Consider the following 15070-nt stretch of genomic DNA (forward strand, 5'->3'; position numbering starts at 1 on the left):
ACAAGACTGGAGAAGTATAAAACGTCATACTCTTCTGTTTAGCATGGCTACTGTTCAGCAGCTAAGAAGGAAGCGGATCAGTGACGGTCTCACTGTGACGCAAAAGGTTTTCGTTCGTTCCAGAAACGGTAGTGCCCAGAAGGTGGTTCGGGAGCATTATTTGAGAAAAGATATCCCATGTCTTTCTAGGATCTGTGACATTTGTCCTAACATTATTGTGCCTAATGCAGCTGGAGAATTACCGAAGTTTGTTCTTTCTGAAACCCCACAAGAGTTACAAGGGTTGGGGAAACATTACGTTGTCGTTGATGCCAATATCATTATACAATCTATTGACTTGTTAGAGAACCCAAATTGTTTCTTTGACGTTATTGTGCCTCAGATTGTTTTGGATGAAGTAAGAAATAAATCTTATCCAATTTACACAAGAATTAGAGCTCTTTGTAGAGATAGCGAGGATGATGTGAAGAGATTTGTTGTTTTCCATAACGAGTTCTCTGAATACACTTTTATTGATAGAACCGGGAACGAATCTATCAACGATAGAAACGATAGGGCGATCAGGAAAACTGTGGAATGGTACACTAATCATTTGAAGGGTAAGGGTATTAATATCGTTTTTGTTACCAACGATCGTCTAAACAGACAAGCAGCCTTAAAGGATAGTTTGGTGGCGAAATCGTTGGCCGAATATGTGGATATGCTACCAAATAGTGAGGAAATAAAGGATTTGATCCCTAACTTGGCTCCAATATCAGGTATGTCCAGCAAGATGTTGGAAGATGATCCAGAAGGTCATGGCGCTGCTAAGGCAGAGTTCTCTTTCCCAGAATATTATTCTACATCGAGAATTATGGGTGGGTTGAAAAATGGTTCTTTGTACCAGGGTTCCATTCAAATCTCGGAGTATAATTTCTTGGAGGGTACTGTGTCGTTACCTACTTTTAAGAAACCTGTTCTAGTGTTAGGACAAAAGAATTTGAATAGAGCGTTCAACGGAGATCTTGTTGTAGTGGAGCTTCTTCCCCAATCTGAATGGAAGGCTCCATCTACAGTGACAATGGACTCTGAACACTTCAACGTCAATGATAATCCCGACAATGATGGTGAAGATGATGAAGGAGAACCATCAGGTGTACTAGATGACTCTGGTGCTATTATGTCTGATAAAGACCGTAGACTATTAGCTCAATCTGCCATCCTAGCTCAAAAGTCAAACAAAGTTCAGCCAACAGCCAGGGTTGTTGGGATTACAAGAAGATCATGGAGGCAGTATGTCGGTCAAATTACCCCAACCTCTGTGGATCCTCAAAGCAGTGGTACTCAAAATGTCTTTGTAATTTTAATGGATAAATGTTTACCAAAGATTAGAATTCGGACTAGACTTGCCAAACAACTACTGAACAAAAGAATTGTCATTTCAGTTGATTGCTGGCCAGAGAACTATAGATACCCGTTGGGCCATTTCGTAAGAGATTTAGGTGATATCGAGTCTGCACAAGCAGAAACTGAAGCACTATTATTAGAACATGACGTTGAATACAGGCCATTCTCAAAGAAAGTTTTGGATTGTTTACCAAAGGAAGGTCACGATTGGAAAGCACCAGAAGACCTCACCGATCCAGAAGCAATCAGAAATGACCCGTTATTACCAAGCAGAAAGGACTTCAGAGATAAATTGATTTGTAGTATTGATCCTCCAGGATGTGTCGATATTGACGATGCCTTGCACGCAAAGCAACTTCCAAATGGTAACTGGGAAGTTGGTGTCCATATTGCTGACGTTACTCATTTCGTTAAACCGGGTACCGCATTAGACGCAGAAGGTGCCTCAAGAGGTACTTCTGTCTACTTAGTCGATAAACGTATCGATATGTTACCTATGCTATTAGGTACTGACCTCTGTTCATTGAAGCCCTATGTTGATAGATTTGCATTTTCCGTTGTATGGGAGCTTGATAACGATGCTAACATTGTTGGTGTTGATTTCACAAAATCGGTTATTAGATCCAGAGAAGCATTTTCTTACGAAAAAGCTCAAAACCGTATCGATGATGAAACTGCTAAAGATGAGTTGACACTTGGAATGAGGGCTCTTTTGCAACTTTCCAAGAAACTGAAACAAAAGAGGTTGGACGCAGGTGCGCTAAATTTGGCTTCCCCTGAAGTTAAAGTTCATATGGATAGTGAAACCTCTGATCCAAACGAAGTTGAAATCAAGAAACTTCTTGACACCAACTCTTTGGTTGAAGAATTCATGTTGTTAGCTAACATTTCTGTTGCTAGAAAGATTTACGAAGCATTCCCTCAAACTGCTATGTTGAGAAGGCATGCAGCACCTCCATCCACTAACTTTGAACTGTTGAACGAAATGCTTCAAGTCAGAAAGGGCATGTCTATTTCTCTTGAATCGTCAAAGGCATTGGCGGACTCTTTGGACAGATGTGAAGATCCAAATGATTCTTATCTTAACACTTTGATCCGTATCATGTCTACTCGTTGTATGATGGCCGCGCAATACTTCCATGCAGGAGCATTCTCCTACGCAGATTTCCGTCATTATGGTTTAGCTGTCGATATCTACACGCACTTCACGTCTCCAATTAGACGTTACTGTGATGTCGTAGCTCACAGACAACTAGCAGGTGCAATTGGCTATGAGGCCCTAGATCTTTCCCATAGAGATAAACAAAAAATGGAGATGATTTGTAGAAATATTAACAAGAAACATAGAAATGCCCAATTTGCCGGTAGAGCAAGTATAGAATATTATGTTGGCCAGGTGATGAGAAATAACGAATCAACGGAGACGGGTTATGTCATCAAAGTTTTCAACAATGGTATCGCCGTATTAGTACCCAAATTCGGTGTAGAAGGGTTGATCAGATTAGAAAACTTGACTGAAAATCCACAAAGCGCAGAATTCATTGAAGATCAATTTAGCTTGAGATTTGTTGATAAAAACGGTGTTTCGAAAGAGGTCAGTGTCTTTGATAAGGTAGAAGTTCAACTCAAATCTGTTCTCGATCCTGCTACCAGTAAACGTAAGGCACAATTATTATTGAAATGAACCCGGTTATAGCTTAATTTATTAATTATGTACATTATATAAAAACTATTGTCTTTTGACGAAACCAGCTTTCCCTGCATTTGCAATAATGTAATCTCTATAATCGAAAATGGTACCATCAAATCTTTGTACTTTACCACCTTCAGAAACCCAGATTTCATTACAGACGCTGTTAATAACGGAAATGTCATGTGAAACCATTAGAACACCACCATTGAAAGATTTCAAAGCATCAACGAGTGCATCCAAACCAGCAGTATCCAAATGGTTAGAAGGTTCATCTAATACCAAGATATGAGGGTTGTTCAAACATAGAGCTGCAAAAGCGACTCTCGATTTCTGACCACCAGATAATAATTGCATTCTCTGTATACCTAACGAACCACTGATACCAAATGCACCTAAATGACGTCTGTATTCTTCATCTGTTTTACCTGGGAACGCAGTGGACATCCAGTCGACCGCAGATTGATTCAAATCCATGGAGTCAACATGATGTTGTGTAAAGTAACCAATACGAAGTCTTGGGTTTCTTGATACAAAACCTTTGGTTGGTCTTAGCTGTTCCATCATCACCTTCAATAGTGTAGTCTTACCACAACCATTAGCACCGACCAATGAAATTCTTGAATCCATTTGAACATCCAAGTTAACGTCTGTTAATAGAGGATCACTCTCTTTATAACTGAAGGAGACATCTTGTAATTGAATAATAGGTGGTGAAAGTTTCTCACAATCAGGAAAGTGGAAGTTAACGACTTTTTCTTCTTCTGGTGGTTCTAATATTGGTAGTTTTTCCAACTTTTTGATTCTTGACTGAGCTTCTTGGGATTTCGCAGCATTATATCTATATTTGTCAATGAACTCTTGTAAATGCTTTCTGTACGCCATTTGGTTCTCGTATTCTCTTTGAGCGGTCTTACGACGTTCTTCTTTGGTAGCATAGAAAGTATCAAAGTCTTGACCTCTGTAGTAGTCCAATCTTTCATTGTGCTGATAAATGATATCAGTGGCAACCTCGTTCAAGAATGCCCTGTCATGGGACACCACCAAGACGGTAGCTGGGTATGTTTTTAAGTATTCGGCCAAGTATGCGATAGATGGGACATCCAACATATTGGAGGGTTCATCTAATAGAAGTAAATCTGGTTGACAGAACAAAGCTCTTGCCAAGGATAATCTCATTCTCCACCCACCAGAGAAAGAGTTTGTAGGTTGTTGCTGAGCTTCTGTACTGAAACCTAAACCGTATAGGATGGAAGCCGCCCTGGCTTCAGCTTTGTCAGATTCCATGTCTATCAATTTTTCAGATATCTGTTCCAAATGCTCTTCCAAATCTGTACGTTCGTTATCCAACTTCTTAACTTCTAAACTCTCCTCATTAAATTCTTTTCTTAAGTTTTCAATTTCTTGTAGTCTTTCATTAATCTTAGATTCTTCTGATAGTAATTGCTTTCTCCAGACATCAGCATCCAACACACTTTGTAATGCCTTGGTTTCGTCACCTCTGATTTCTTGTTCGACATGTAAAACCGAAATGTGCTTTGGAACGTTCAATTCTCTTCTAGAAAGAGCTTTCAATAAAGTAGACTTACCAATACCGTTCTGACCCACAAGACCGTATCTACGACCATAACTCAATGTCAATTGGGCATTGGACAAAATTCTTTGACCGTCACCAACATACAAATCGAAAGTGTCAATCTTAATGTCCTTTGATTTACCAGCACCGGATCCAAATTCTAATGGGTTAATCTTCAAGTAGAACGAATCATAATCATCATCTTCCCCTTCATTGATCAATTTAGATGCTTCATACTTAACAAACTTGTTATTTCTCTTTGCAACTTTCTTGGCAATCTTATCTTCAGCTTTCCTCAACTTCTTCAAATCAACTCTAGTTTCCATCTTTCTACCAGCGTGTTCAATATCACCAGAGACACCTAGCGCAGCCAAAGAATTATTCAAGTTATCCTTACTGTTGTGACTCTGTAGGACATTAATATCCAATAATCTCTTACTAGTATCACCAGTTAACTCTAACTTTGCTTGATTTTCCTTCAATTGACCGGACAGTTTACCTTCCATCTCGTTGATAACTTTAGAAATCTTTTCTGAATTGGCACCAGCATTTAACAACAAGTCTCTTAAAAAGGAGACTTCTGAATCTAGATCCAATTGTTTACTTTGGACTGCATCATAAGTCGCATTGGATAGATGGTTGAAATAACCAAGTACATAATCGGTGACGATAGAGTCCACTTGAGGAGCACTTTGACGTAATTGTAGACCGATATTAGACATTTATAATAGTATTTTATCTTTTGTCTAACTTACCGATGCTATTCGAGTTGATTTAATTGTCTGGAGAGTGGACTAGTACGCTGTTTGTATCCAAATTTTCGATGATGATAGTGAATATATTGAAATCAAATAGATGCTTAAATGATTAAATTTTTCAATATTGGGATTTTACTATGGGAGCCAGCCATTCGAGAAACAGACAAAACAGTGCGATGAGCATCAGGAAGTAGAGACATAGTAGTCGATAAGACTCAAATAATCGACAATTATACTCTTCGACCACTTTAGCGATTGAAAAGAAGGTGTATCTGCGCTATCAAAGAAGAATCAGTAGCAATTTGACAGCTCCAAATTGAAAAAAATGATAGTGATTAATTGCAAAAAAGAATGCATCGGCCGGGAATCGAACCCGGGGCCCAACGATGGCAACGTTGGATTTTACCACTAAACCACCGATGCTTAGTAGTTATTGATGTGTGTTTTATTATTTTTAGCTATAAAACCATTTTAAACACGTCATGTGAACAATAATGAAGCTCCAGCTTTGTTTCAAGTATAATCTACAATTGCAATTACTCGGACACTAGACGTGTCAAAATCTCATCCATACTGAACTCCCGTACATGGAATCTTATAAGTGATCTTGAAAAAGAACTTTTCCAACTAAATTGGTACTTTCATTCTAAAAGAAGGTAGTGCAAACGTATTCATGAGTTAAAGGTATCACATATGCTGAAATGTCGAAATTTAAATACCTTGGTGATCCCAGCGTGTGTTTGTTCCCCAGGTGAAGGAAAGTCCAAAAAGATTCTCAGAATACGAGTATATTTTTGTCGGTAACATCCGGATCTCAGAGTCGTCTAGTATAGTAAACACACTATCTATGAGTTTCAGGTTTGGCATTTATTTCATACTGTCATCCTTTGACCGCAGTATATGCATAGCTTTTCAATATAAAAAAAAAAAAATGAATCGAAATACTAACATTGACAGCTCATCGCATGGTATCTCGACCCATATGTAAACAGTTACAACCTGTAGATAGGCCTTAACACACTGAAATACTGCAGTAAAGAGCATGTCGAATATCGAGGAGATACACTCTGCCGGAGAAGAGGATGAATACGACTATAAAACCAAGAAGAAAAGTGACGTTTACTTAGGTCTTGTAGATGCTGCTATAAAGGAAGATGATGAAGTTTTAGTAGAAGATACATTCATTGGAGGTGAACCCTGTTGGCTAGCACCTGATTCTCCACCATCCGAAGAGATTTTGAGATGTGATAGTTGCAAGAGCGCCGATTTTATGAAGCTTTTGGTGCAGGCTTTTGCGCCAGTTGATTTAGGTATCATTGAACCAATTTGTGAGAAGAAGAAGATAAACTTGACTACCAAGAGTTATATCAACCCAGACTATACCAGAGTTTTATATGTGTTCTATTGTACGAAGTGTAAAAGAAAGAACGGATCTGTGAAATGTATCAGAGGTGTTAAGAAGACAACATCTGTGGATACGCTAGGGCAAAAGATGGAACAGCTACAGACTACAGAGTTTCAATTAAATCCATTCTCTGCAAACGAAGTCGACAGTAATAGTAATAAAAATCCATTCGATAAGAATCCATTCGCAGTCACTGGAAGTAAATCTGGAGAAGCCGCAAATCCATTTGCTGCAGCAGCTTCCAATCCGTTTGCTCAAACAGAAAATATCAAACCCGAACCCAAGACAGGAGCTTCTAATGCTCCAGTGAGCCAAAAGACGTTAAGAAAATTGCACGATCAAAAGAAGGACAAAGAATTCGATTCATCAAAGGCTTTCCCTGGTTACTTCCTATTTGTTGAAGAAGAGACCTTCAAAAGCACCCCAGATCATTTGAAATTGCCAAAAAATTTGAAGATTGACAAAACTGCATTAGAACTACCAGATGATGCGTTTGATTCATTAGAAGAGAATCAAATGAAACTAGATCCAAGGACTGAAAAAATATCTAAATTTTTAGACGATGACGTTTTCCAAAAGTTCCAAGAAGTTGTCAGTTACAACCCGGGACAAGTTTTACGTTACGATTTGGGAGGACTTCCTCTTTACTATGCCAAAACTCCAAAGGAGTTTGAGGATTTGGTTGCTAAACCTGCATATAATCCTTCGTCGAGAAGGGTGTTTGAAATGCAACTAATGCCTAAGATGATATTAGATCTTGAGGAAGAGGTGTCATTGACTGATGGTATGGATTGGGGCACCATCATGGTGTATACCGACATCGAGAATTACATTCCAAAATTCGATGAGAATCAAGTTGGCTACGTACAGGAAGTCGTCAAGGTTCAGTGGGAACCCATTGATTATGACGAAGTCAAAGGTTGATAGAATCATTGTATGGAGTAAAACTCATGTTTTTATAGGCTGCATTCATAAATATATACATGGAAATTAGTTTTAATCTATTTACAAGAAACGGGGAATTTTAACACTCTCGTAAACTATAAGTTTGTCACCAGCCTGGTATCCTTCAAAATCGTTCTCTAACGTAATACCACATTCGTTGCCTTTATTGACATCTTGAACAGTTTCTTTACCCTGTTTTATCGTGGAAATTCTACCTTTATAAATAACTTCCTCTTCAGGACCACGGATAACCTTTACTAAGGAGTTTCTGCTGACTTTACCATTAATAACTTTACAACCGGCAATCTTAATAAAGTTCCTTTTGACCTTGAATTCAAAAATTTCACGGATTTCAACAGCGGCAATCTGCTTCTCTTCGAATATTGGCTTCAAATTGTCTGTCAACGTCTCTGTGACGTCTTCTATTAGTTTATAAATAACATTGAACTGCTTCACAGGTATTTTATCCTTATTGTTAATGATATCATTGGGTACATTATCCAAGTTGAAACATAAAATAGTACTCCCGGTAATCTTTGCCATCTTCAAGTCATTTTCGGCGGGTACTCCGACTGATGAACCGACAATATTACATTTCACTTCATCATTACCTAAATGTTCGATACTTTGAACGATGGCTTCCACTGAACCAGAAACATCTGCCTTTATGATAAAATTAACATCTTTTGGACCAGATTCTACTTCAGCTTGTTCTTCATCTTCGTCTACTTCATCTATGTCATTTTTCAAAGCCTTTGTTTCACTTTGAGCTACTCTCTCATCGTTGAGCTTTTCTACAGTTTCTGCTTCTTTTTCCTCTTGAAGTAAGTGTTGTCTCCTGGCAACATATTTCTTGGCAATCGACTCTGATTTGGCTTGAATTACCTCATCCCCAGCGTTTGGCAAACTTTTCCACCCTACAATTTCTACAGCTTGTGAAGGTAACGCCTTAGTCACCTGGGCACCATGTTCGTTCAACATTGCTCTAACTTTACAGATCGAATTACCAGAAATTAAAATGTCACCTTTATTCATCACACCTTTTTTTAATAGCACAGTAGCTACATTCCCAACGGCTTTCTTAACTTCACTTTCCAAAACCCATCCTTCACAGACCGTCTTAACATTCTTTTCAGCCTTTAAATCCATAATGTCACTCAATGAAATGATACTTTCCTCTAATTGATCCATGTTTTCACCTGTTTTGGCACTGATATGTACAACTTGGACATCGCCTCCAATCTTTTCTAGTTCAATATCATTAACAATCAACGAATTTTCCACTTTTTCAATGGCCTCTGCACGCTCTTTTAAATTTGATATTCTATCTATCTTAGTAATTGCTACGATGAGCTCATTTCCGGAGTTCTTCGCATGTTTGATGGCCTCCAAAGTTTGTGGCATGATAGAATCTTCCACCGATACTACTAAAACGATGATATCTGTGATATTAGCACCACGCTCTCTCATCTTCAAAAAAGCAGCATGCCCCGGTGTATCAAGGAAAGTGATTAATTTCCTAGAGATTGGAGCGACACATTGGAACGCACCGATATGTTGGGTGATACCACCGTGTTCCTGCGACACGATGGAAGATTTCCTTAGGTAGTCCAAAATAGTAGTCTTACCGTGATCGACGTGGCCCATGATGGTAACAATAGGAGGTCGAGTTTCGAGAAACCGGGGATTCATTGGTGATTTTAATTCGTCGTACACATTTGACGAGTTGACTACTTCATTAACCTCGAAATCATAGTTATACTCTTGTAAAATCAACTCAATATATCCCTTGGTTAGAATGTAATTCGATGAAGCGTGTGTAAATCCGAGTTTCTTCAAATCTTGGATCAATTTCTCAAGCCTGACGTTTAAAAGATTCGATAGATTGTTAACAGAAGTATGATTGGGTATATCAAATGTCAACTTCTTCAACTCTTTGGAAGGGAAGCTACGCTTCTTGTGTTTCCCAGCAAGATTGATACCCGAAATATGAATGCTACGTGTCAACAGTGGCAACCTAGAGGTTAGTCTGCAACACGGTCTTAAAGGAACTGTTGATAACATCGGTTTCATGTGATGAATGCCTTGATTCCTGCAGTAAGGAAACTTATTCAGTAAAAGCAAACGAATATATCCTCAGCCGAATGAAAGATCTAAATACGGATGGAACCTTAGTGACACTTTAGATATAAGATACATGTTTGCACTTAAATGAACAGCTCATCTCATCTTGTTTATAGAGAAGTAAATGTCTGGATTGAATCATATAATTTTTCATATAAAATGCTAAAAACGTTAAGAGTATAAAGATGGAAAGTTCCATGTCTTAGATAGTTATCAGATATAACGGTCGTTTTAATAACGGTGGAACTTTAATGATTCTAAATGATATGAGTACATAAGTGGTGCCATTCAATTCAATTTCGTTAAAAATTTGTTTTATGTGATCTTTCTAAACTGATTCGAGCCACTGTTCACGATTGAATAGTAGAGATCTGTATCTGGCAAGGAAATCATCCCTGGTCAAATATGACCCACATAGTCTTCTTTTGCCGTTGAAAGCGGTTCTAGCGTGTAAAACTCTCCAATTGTCAAAGACTAAAATAGTACCTGGTGCCAGTGGGAATCTGACGTAGTTGTCAGTGTCATTAATTAAGTCGTTAAATCTTGCCATAGCTCTGTAAATTTCATTCACCGGATACTTAGTACCCTTTAACATGGACGTCCGGTCACTGGTGTTCCATCTGCATTGGATCAATTCTCCGTCCTTGTCAACTTGCAAAATTGGGTACCTGTTCTCAATGAACACATTCTCAGATTCCCCTGATTGATGAAACTCGATTGGTTGTTTTGTTAGAATTTCCAAAGTTTCTTGCCATGATTCATCTTCGTTAGCTTTGTCCTTAATTAGTTTTAAGATGTGTGCAACGTCACAAATTCTAGTTTCACCACCTTGGCCATCATGCAATAGTAAGTGGAACAATTGTAACCCAGGAGTCTCATACCAGTAGTTACCGTCCGTATGCATATCGATAGCGAGTGAGGTATATGCGGTATCCTTTTTCGATAAATCAGAGGTAAAATCCCATACGCCAGTATCATAATGCGTGGGACGGATGATTGAAATCAATTCAGATACCTCCTTAGTAGCATCGAGGGACACAGGAACATTGTCAATTAACGTGAAGCCGTACTGATAAATCTCATTGAAGATAATTTTTTTTGTAGAATCATCGTTAATATGATTGTAGTCATTCTTAAAGTGATCGCTAGCTTGTTTCAATTCATTAAATTCTTGCTTGCACCAGGTGATGCGATTGGGCAACTTAACTGCTTTGTTATTGATAACGTTCTTCTCTGGATAATATGCGTGGTTCAAGAGCCATCTTTCCGTGAATCTTGAAATATGACCGTCGAACCATTTCACAACCAATTCATCACCTTCAACAACGACAGTACCATTCAAATCTTTCTCCAAATCGATATCGTTGAAGATATCAATCAGTCTCTGATGTGTTTCACCATGGAAGCTTTCTTTGCCGGTACAGTTGTCTCTCAAATAGACTAGATGGAATAAATACAACGAGTCATTCAACTTAATCGTTACATAGTTGTCGAATGACCTATTTTCAACCGAATCCACTATCTGAATTGTCATTTCCCTGTCTTAAACGAACACTCGCAGTATATGCACCAGGCGCACTTTAAATGGTGTCAAAAGTGCTTTACTTGGCGTCCCCTTTTCCGAACCTGTTGTTAATAGGAAAAAAGGTCTGATTTTGGTCATTTAAATCTTATGGGGGAATATCTGTCATAGAGAAACGAAATGCAATTGGATATAAAAAGAGATACATACATACATATATCTATGTTCGATGTGTTTTATCATGTTGTCATAGGGTTGATGGGGCGAGAAGTAAAGTAAAAATAGCATCCACATTGTGGGTTACTGGTTGAAATGTGATACTAAAGTAAGATCGTATCTATTTATGCGAATCAAACATATGCGTATCGTGATAATAAGCCTTCTTGAAATCTTCGTAGAGCGATGAGTTTCTCCTTATTGGTGGTGGTGGTGCAGGAGCCTGTTCCGTTCCATTCAGTGATCCAAGACCTAGCTCACCATTTTTCTTCTTTCCTTCACGGTTAACACGATCTGGTCTTTCCTCTTCGTTATAACCATTGGAAAACTTGATCTCATCACCGGAATTCGGCGATTCTTCTGCGCTAAGCGGCACAGATTTCTGCTGGAAAATATGTCTCTGTTCTCTAGTCGAACTGGGATGCTGCTGCTGGTTTTTTAGTTTCTGTGAAACAGAAGACAGCAAAGCATTGACATATGAGTCCTCCTTAGAATCGTTCTTTTCAGCAAACGGATTGGGCGTCCTTTTAGGTTCCGGAGGGTTGTCTAACCCGGTAAAGTCTCTGGATTCCATGAACTGTTTATTTTCCGGTGGAAATAAATCATGAGCGTGCTTATGCTTATGGTGCAAACGATGGCCTGGTGTCGACATCTCTTGCGATTTCTATTTCTGGTGTACAATAATTTTAGGGTCGTATTTTCCGAACAGTGTTTCCTTGTAATTTGAACCAGTGTAAAACTTGTATTCAAACAATACTTAGAGTCTATATCAATCAGTGCCTCAGTCCTCTGGGAAACGTACGCTGCTTAAAGTTTAGACGATAGCAAAGATGCTTCAAGAGAATAATCCGTCTTATATATATTCCTATATATAAATAACCAGGTATTCCTGATGATTAAGAATCAGTCTTAAATCGATTTCATGAGAAAATAAGGAAATGTCCGGGTAACGGATGATGAAAAGTGGTGGTATTATTTACTACTTGGGACATGGATATTTACTACGGTGGATTGCTGATGACTGGCTATAACATCTTGAACTTGATTGAATTTATTGTGGGGATGATCCATGGGTGTTGTTCTTGGTTTAGTTCTTCCAGTGATTGTAAAAGCGGTTCGTTCGTTATGATTAAAGGGCTGCAATGGTCTTTTAATTTGTCCAAAATGCTCAGTAGAACCGGTTGGAATGTGCTGTCCTTTACACAGTCTTTGAGCCCATATTGTAGGTACGGTATGATTAGTGTGAGGACAAACACTTGGTCTAGATTTAGCGGGTCATCGAAATTTAGTAGCGAGTCTATTAGGGACCAGAGTTGCAACCTGAGGTTTAATGCGTCATCCTGTCGTTGCTTCAAGTTCCCCACTTGAATCACTTGGACAAACCGTTTCATTGGTTTGAGGAAGGTGACGGATCTGGGTAGAAACTGGACTACTGCATCTGTTGGTAGTCTTGATGCCATGGTGATGAGCCATTGCCATTGGAAAAGAGTGAATTCAGATTCCAAGATTTGGTCAATGATTGATTTTGTAAGATTGAGATCGTAATCCTGATACTCTTTGAGCCATGTTTCCAACAGTTCTTCGGAATCTGCCGGTGTGGAAACGAGTATTTCGGAGTACAATCTCGGTGGTTGCGTTATCTGAGAGGATGGTGTAGTGGTTTGATGTTGCTGTGTGAAAGATGATGCAGAGCTGATCAACGATTCGAACTGGGAGATCACTTCGTTCACTTCTTCCTGGTTCCCGTTACCTGTTTGCGTTTCCTCATACATTGGTACGCTATCCTCATCTTCAGATAACGAAATATCAAACTCATCGGAATCGGACGCGTCGTTCAAATCGCCCTCATCCTTGGTAATGTTCTTGAACCGGTCGAGAAGGTTGAGAATCTCTGTCGGAACACCACCCTGCGGCGTATACCAGAACCAGAATAAATTGTAGCACATCTTAACTTTCTCTAAGGAAACATCTGAACTCTGATCAACGCATTCCGTAAGTATACTGTTTGCCTTGTCTCTGGTGAATTTATGAGGGTAAGACTCTGAGATCATAAGTAACTGTTGAGCATCGAAGTTGTTGTAGTTTGAAATTAGGGATCTGGAAAGATGCGGTACCACTGCTTTGATGACATTATCTGGCGGGTTCAACGGTACCAATTCCTGCAAGAATAGCGAATCCAACGGTTTTAACTCAGAGTAATGGTTGATCAACTCGATGAAAACGTCCCAATGGATGGATTGCATCAAGTGTTGATGTTCCACCAAATTAAGACAATATTTCGTAACGTTTTCGAGTGAAACTGACACGGGCCTGCCCTCAGCACTCGTAGACACGAGTAACGTCTTGAGACCTCTCGTACAGGGAAGCGACATATCGTTCAATAGACTATGGAACAAAGTGTACACCGCAGCGATATCCTTGCATTTGCAAAACGATTGAATAAGTGACGTCGATGCTAAATCCTGGATAAGTACGCTGGTATCGTGTAAGCCCATGAGAACGACACGTTCCTCATCACTAGAAGCCGAACTGTTGTCTTCAGTGGGGATTGGTTCGACATTTTGCCAATTGCTGTCGATGTACCCTTTCAAAGCCATGTACCTTAAATCTTCATCCTTGGCAAGTAGATTCATCGGGTGTGTTTGAAGTAAGAATATTTGCTTGTTTTTATGGTATCAAAGGTATATGTTGTAGAAGACAATTTCCGGTAATCCAATTGTCTGTCTGCTCAGTTTAGCACATGTATAGTACGTTGCACATAGTCTACAATATTCAGCATTCAGCATTCAGTATACAGCATATGGCTAAATGATCACAAATGTGATTGATGATTTGACACGACTAGAAAAGAGAACGAAAAAGGGAAATTCCATGTCACGTGCGTTGGCACGTGACATGGAATATCGAAGAAAGAAAAAAAAAACGATCTCGTCCTAGTGGAAGCCCAGAGTCTGGTCCCCCCGGAGTCTTCCCAAAACAAGAAGCTGACACATGTTGACACAGAACACCCCACAGCAAATGCACCACGCTACGTAGATCAGGAAGCTTAACTCTAGCGACCTGTCGCTCGCCCCACAGAACCTCACCCGAGAACCACACATTACACGCCGCCAGCTCCCACTATACTCATCTTGCTTCCCTTAAGCGTTCTCACGATTCGTTCGCTGCCCTTCTTCAAGAGTCTTCTGATTCTAATTCTCATTCGAAATCCTCTACAGTTAATGAATTGCTTGACATGACATTCATTGTCTCATGGTTTTGGCTTTTTGGCTTTTGTCTTTTAAAGCTATATCAACTTTACATATAAATATACGTCAAAAGGGGATTCATTAATTAGAAAATTCTCTTTTTCAATAGTTGCTATTCATTATCAATCTATTCAACTCAATTGGTTATTATTTTCATCTTTTTGTCATCCTAAACCATCAACAATATTTAAATATATCTG

General features: G+C 39.1%; 7 protein-coding genes and 1 non-coding gene across 8 annotated transcripts; 2 read left to right on the plus strand and 6 right to left on the minus strand.

Annotated features, from left to right (window-relative positions):
- Window positions 1-43: 43 nt before the first annotated feature.
- DIS3 (exosome catalytic subunit DIS3) lies at window positions 44-3070 on the plus strand (the record flags this gene model as incomplete). The annotated part of the gene is made up of 1 exon (XM_451472.1): window positions 44-3070. The coding sequence occupies one exon, from the start codon at window positions 44-46 to the stop codon at window positions 3068-3070; it is 3027 nt and encodes a 1008-aa protein (XP_451472.1).
- A 45-nt stretch (window positions 3071-3115) lies between these two features.
- Window positions 3116-5374, minus strand: GCN20 (putative AAA family ATPase GCN20; the record flags this gene model as incomplete). Its single annotated transcript, XM_451473.1, has 1 exon — window positions 3116-5374. The coding sequence occupies one exon, from the start codon at window positions 5372-5374 to the stop codon at window positions 3116-3118; it is 2259 nt and encodes a 752-aa protein (XP_451473.1).
- Window positions 5375-5762: 388 nt separating this feature from the next.
- On the minus strand, window positions 5763-5833 carry KLLA0_A10879r. Its single transcript has one exon. It is a non-coding gene; the product is annotated as a tRNA-Gly (tRNA).
- A 619-nt stretch (window positions 5834-6452) lies between these two features.
- On the plus strand, window positions 6453-7739 carry TSR4 (small subunit rRNA maturation protein TSR4; the record flags this gene model as incomplete). The annotated part of the gene is made up of 1 exon (XM_451474.1): window positions 6453-7739. The coding sequence occupies one exon, from the start codon at window positions 6453-6455 to the stop codon at window positions 7737-7739; it is 1287 nt and encodes a 428-aa protein (XP_451474.1).
- An 81-nt stretch (window positions 7740-7820) lies between these two features.
- IFM1 (translation initiation factor 2) lies at window positions 7821-9833 on the minus strand (the record flags this gene model as incomplete). The annotated part of the gene is made up of 1 exon (XM_451475.1): window positions 7821-9833. One exon carries the CDS (start codon window positions 9831-9833, stop codon window positions 7821-7823), a length of 2013 nt encoding a protein of 670 aa, XP_451475.1.
- A 379-nt stretch (window positions 9834-10212) lies between these two features.
- Window positions 10213-11418, minus strand: KLLA0_A10945g (trimethyllysine dioxygenase; the record flags this gene model as incomplete). Its single annotated transcript, XM_451476.1, has 1 exon — window positions 10213-11418. One exon carries the CDS (start codon window positions 11416-11418, stop codon window positions 10213-10215), a length of 1206 nt encoding a protein of 401 aa, XP_451476.1.
- Window positions 11419-11743: 325 nt separating this feature from the next.
- Window positions 11744-12274, minus strand: KLLA0_A10967g (uncharacterized protein; the record flags this gene model as incomplete). Its single annotated transcript, XM_451477.1, has 1 exon — window positions 11744-12274. One exon carries the CDS (start codon window positions 12272-12274, stop codon window positions 11744-11746), a length of 531 nt encoding a protein of 176 aa, XP_451477.1.
- Window positions 12275-12647: 373 nt separating this feature from the next.
- KLLA0_A10989g (uncharacterized protein) lies at window positions 12648-14255 on the minus strand (the record flags this gene model as incomplete). Its single annotated transcript, XM_451478.1, has 1 exon — window positions 12648-14255. One exon carries the CDS (start codon window positions 14253-14255, stop codon window positions 12648-12650), a length of 1608 nt encoding a protein of 535 aa, XP_451478.1.
- Window positions 14256-15070: the final 815 nt, after the last annotated feature.

Source organism: Kluyveromyces lactis (genome assembly GCF_000002515.2).
Source record: "Kluyveromyces lactis strain NRRL Y-1140 chromosome A complete sequence".
Lineage (NCBI taxonomy): Eukaryota > Fungi > Ascomycota > Saccharomycetes > Saccharomycetales > Saccharomycetaceae > Kluyveromyces > Kluyveromyces lactis.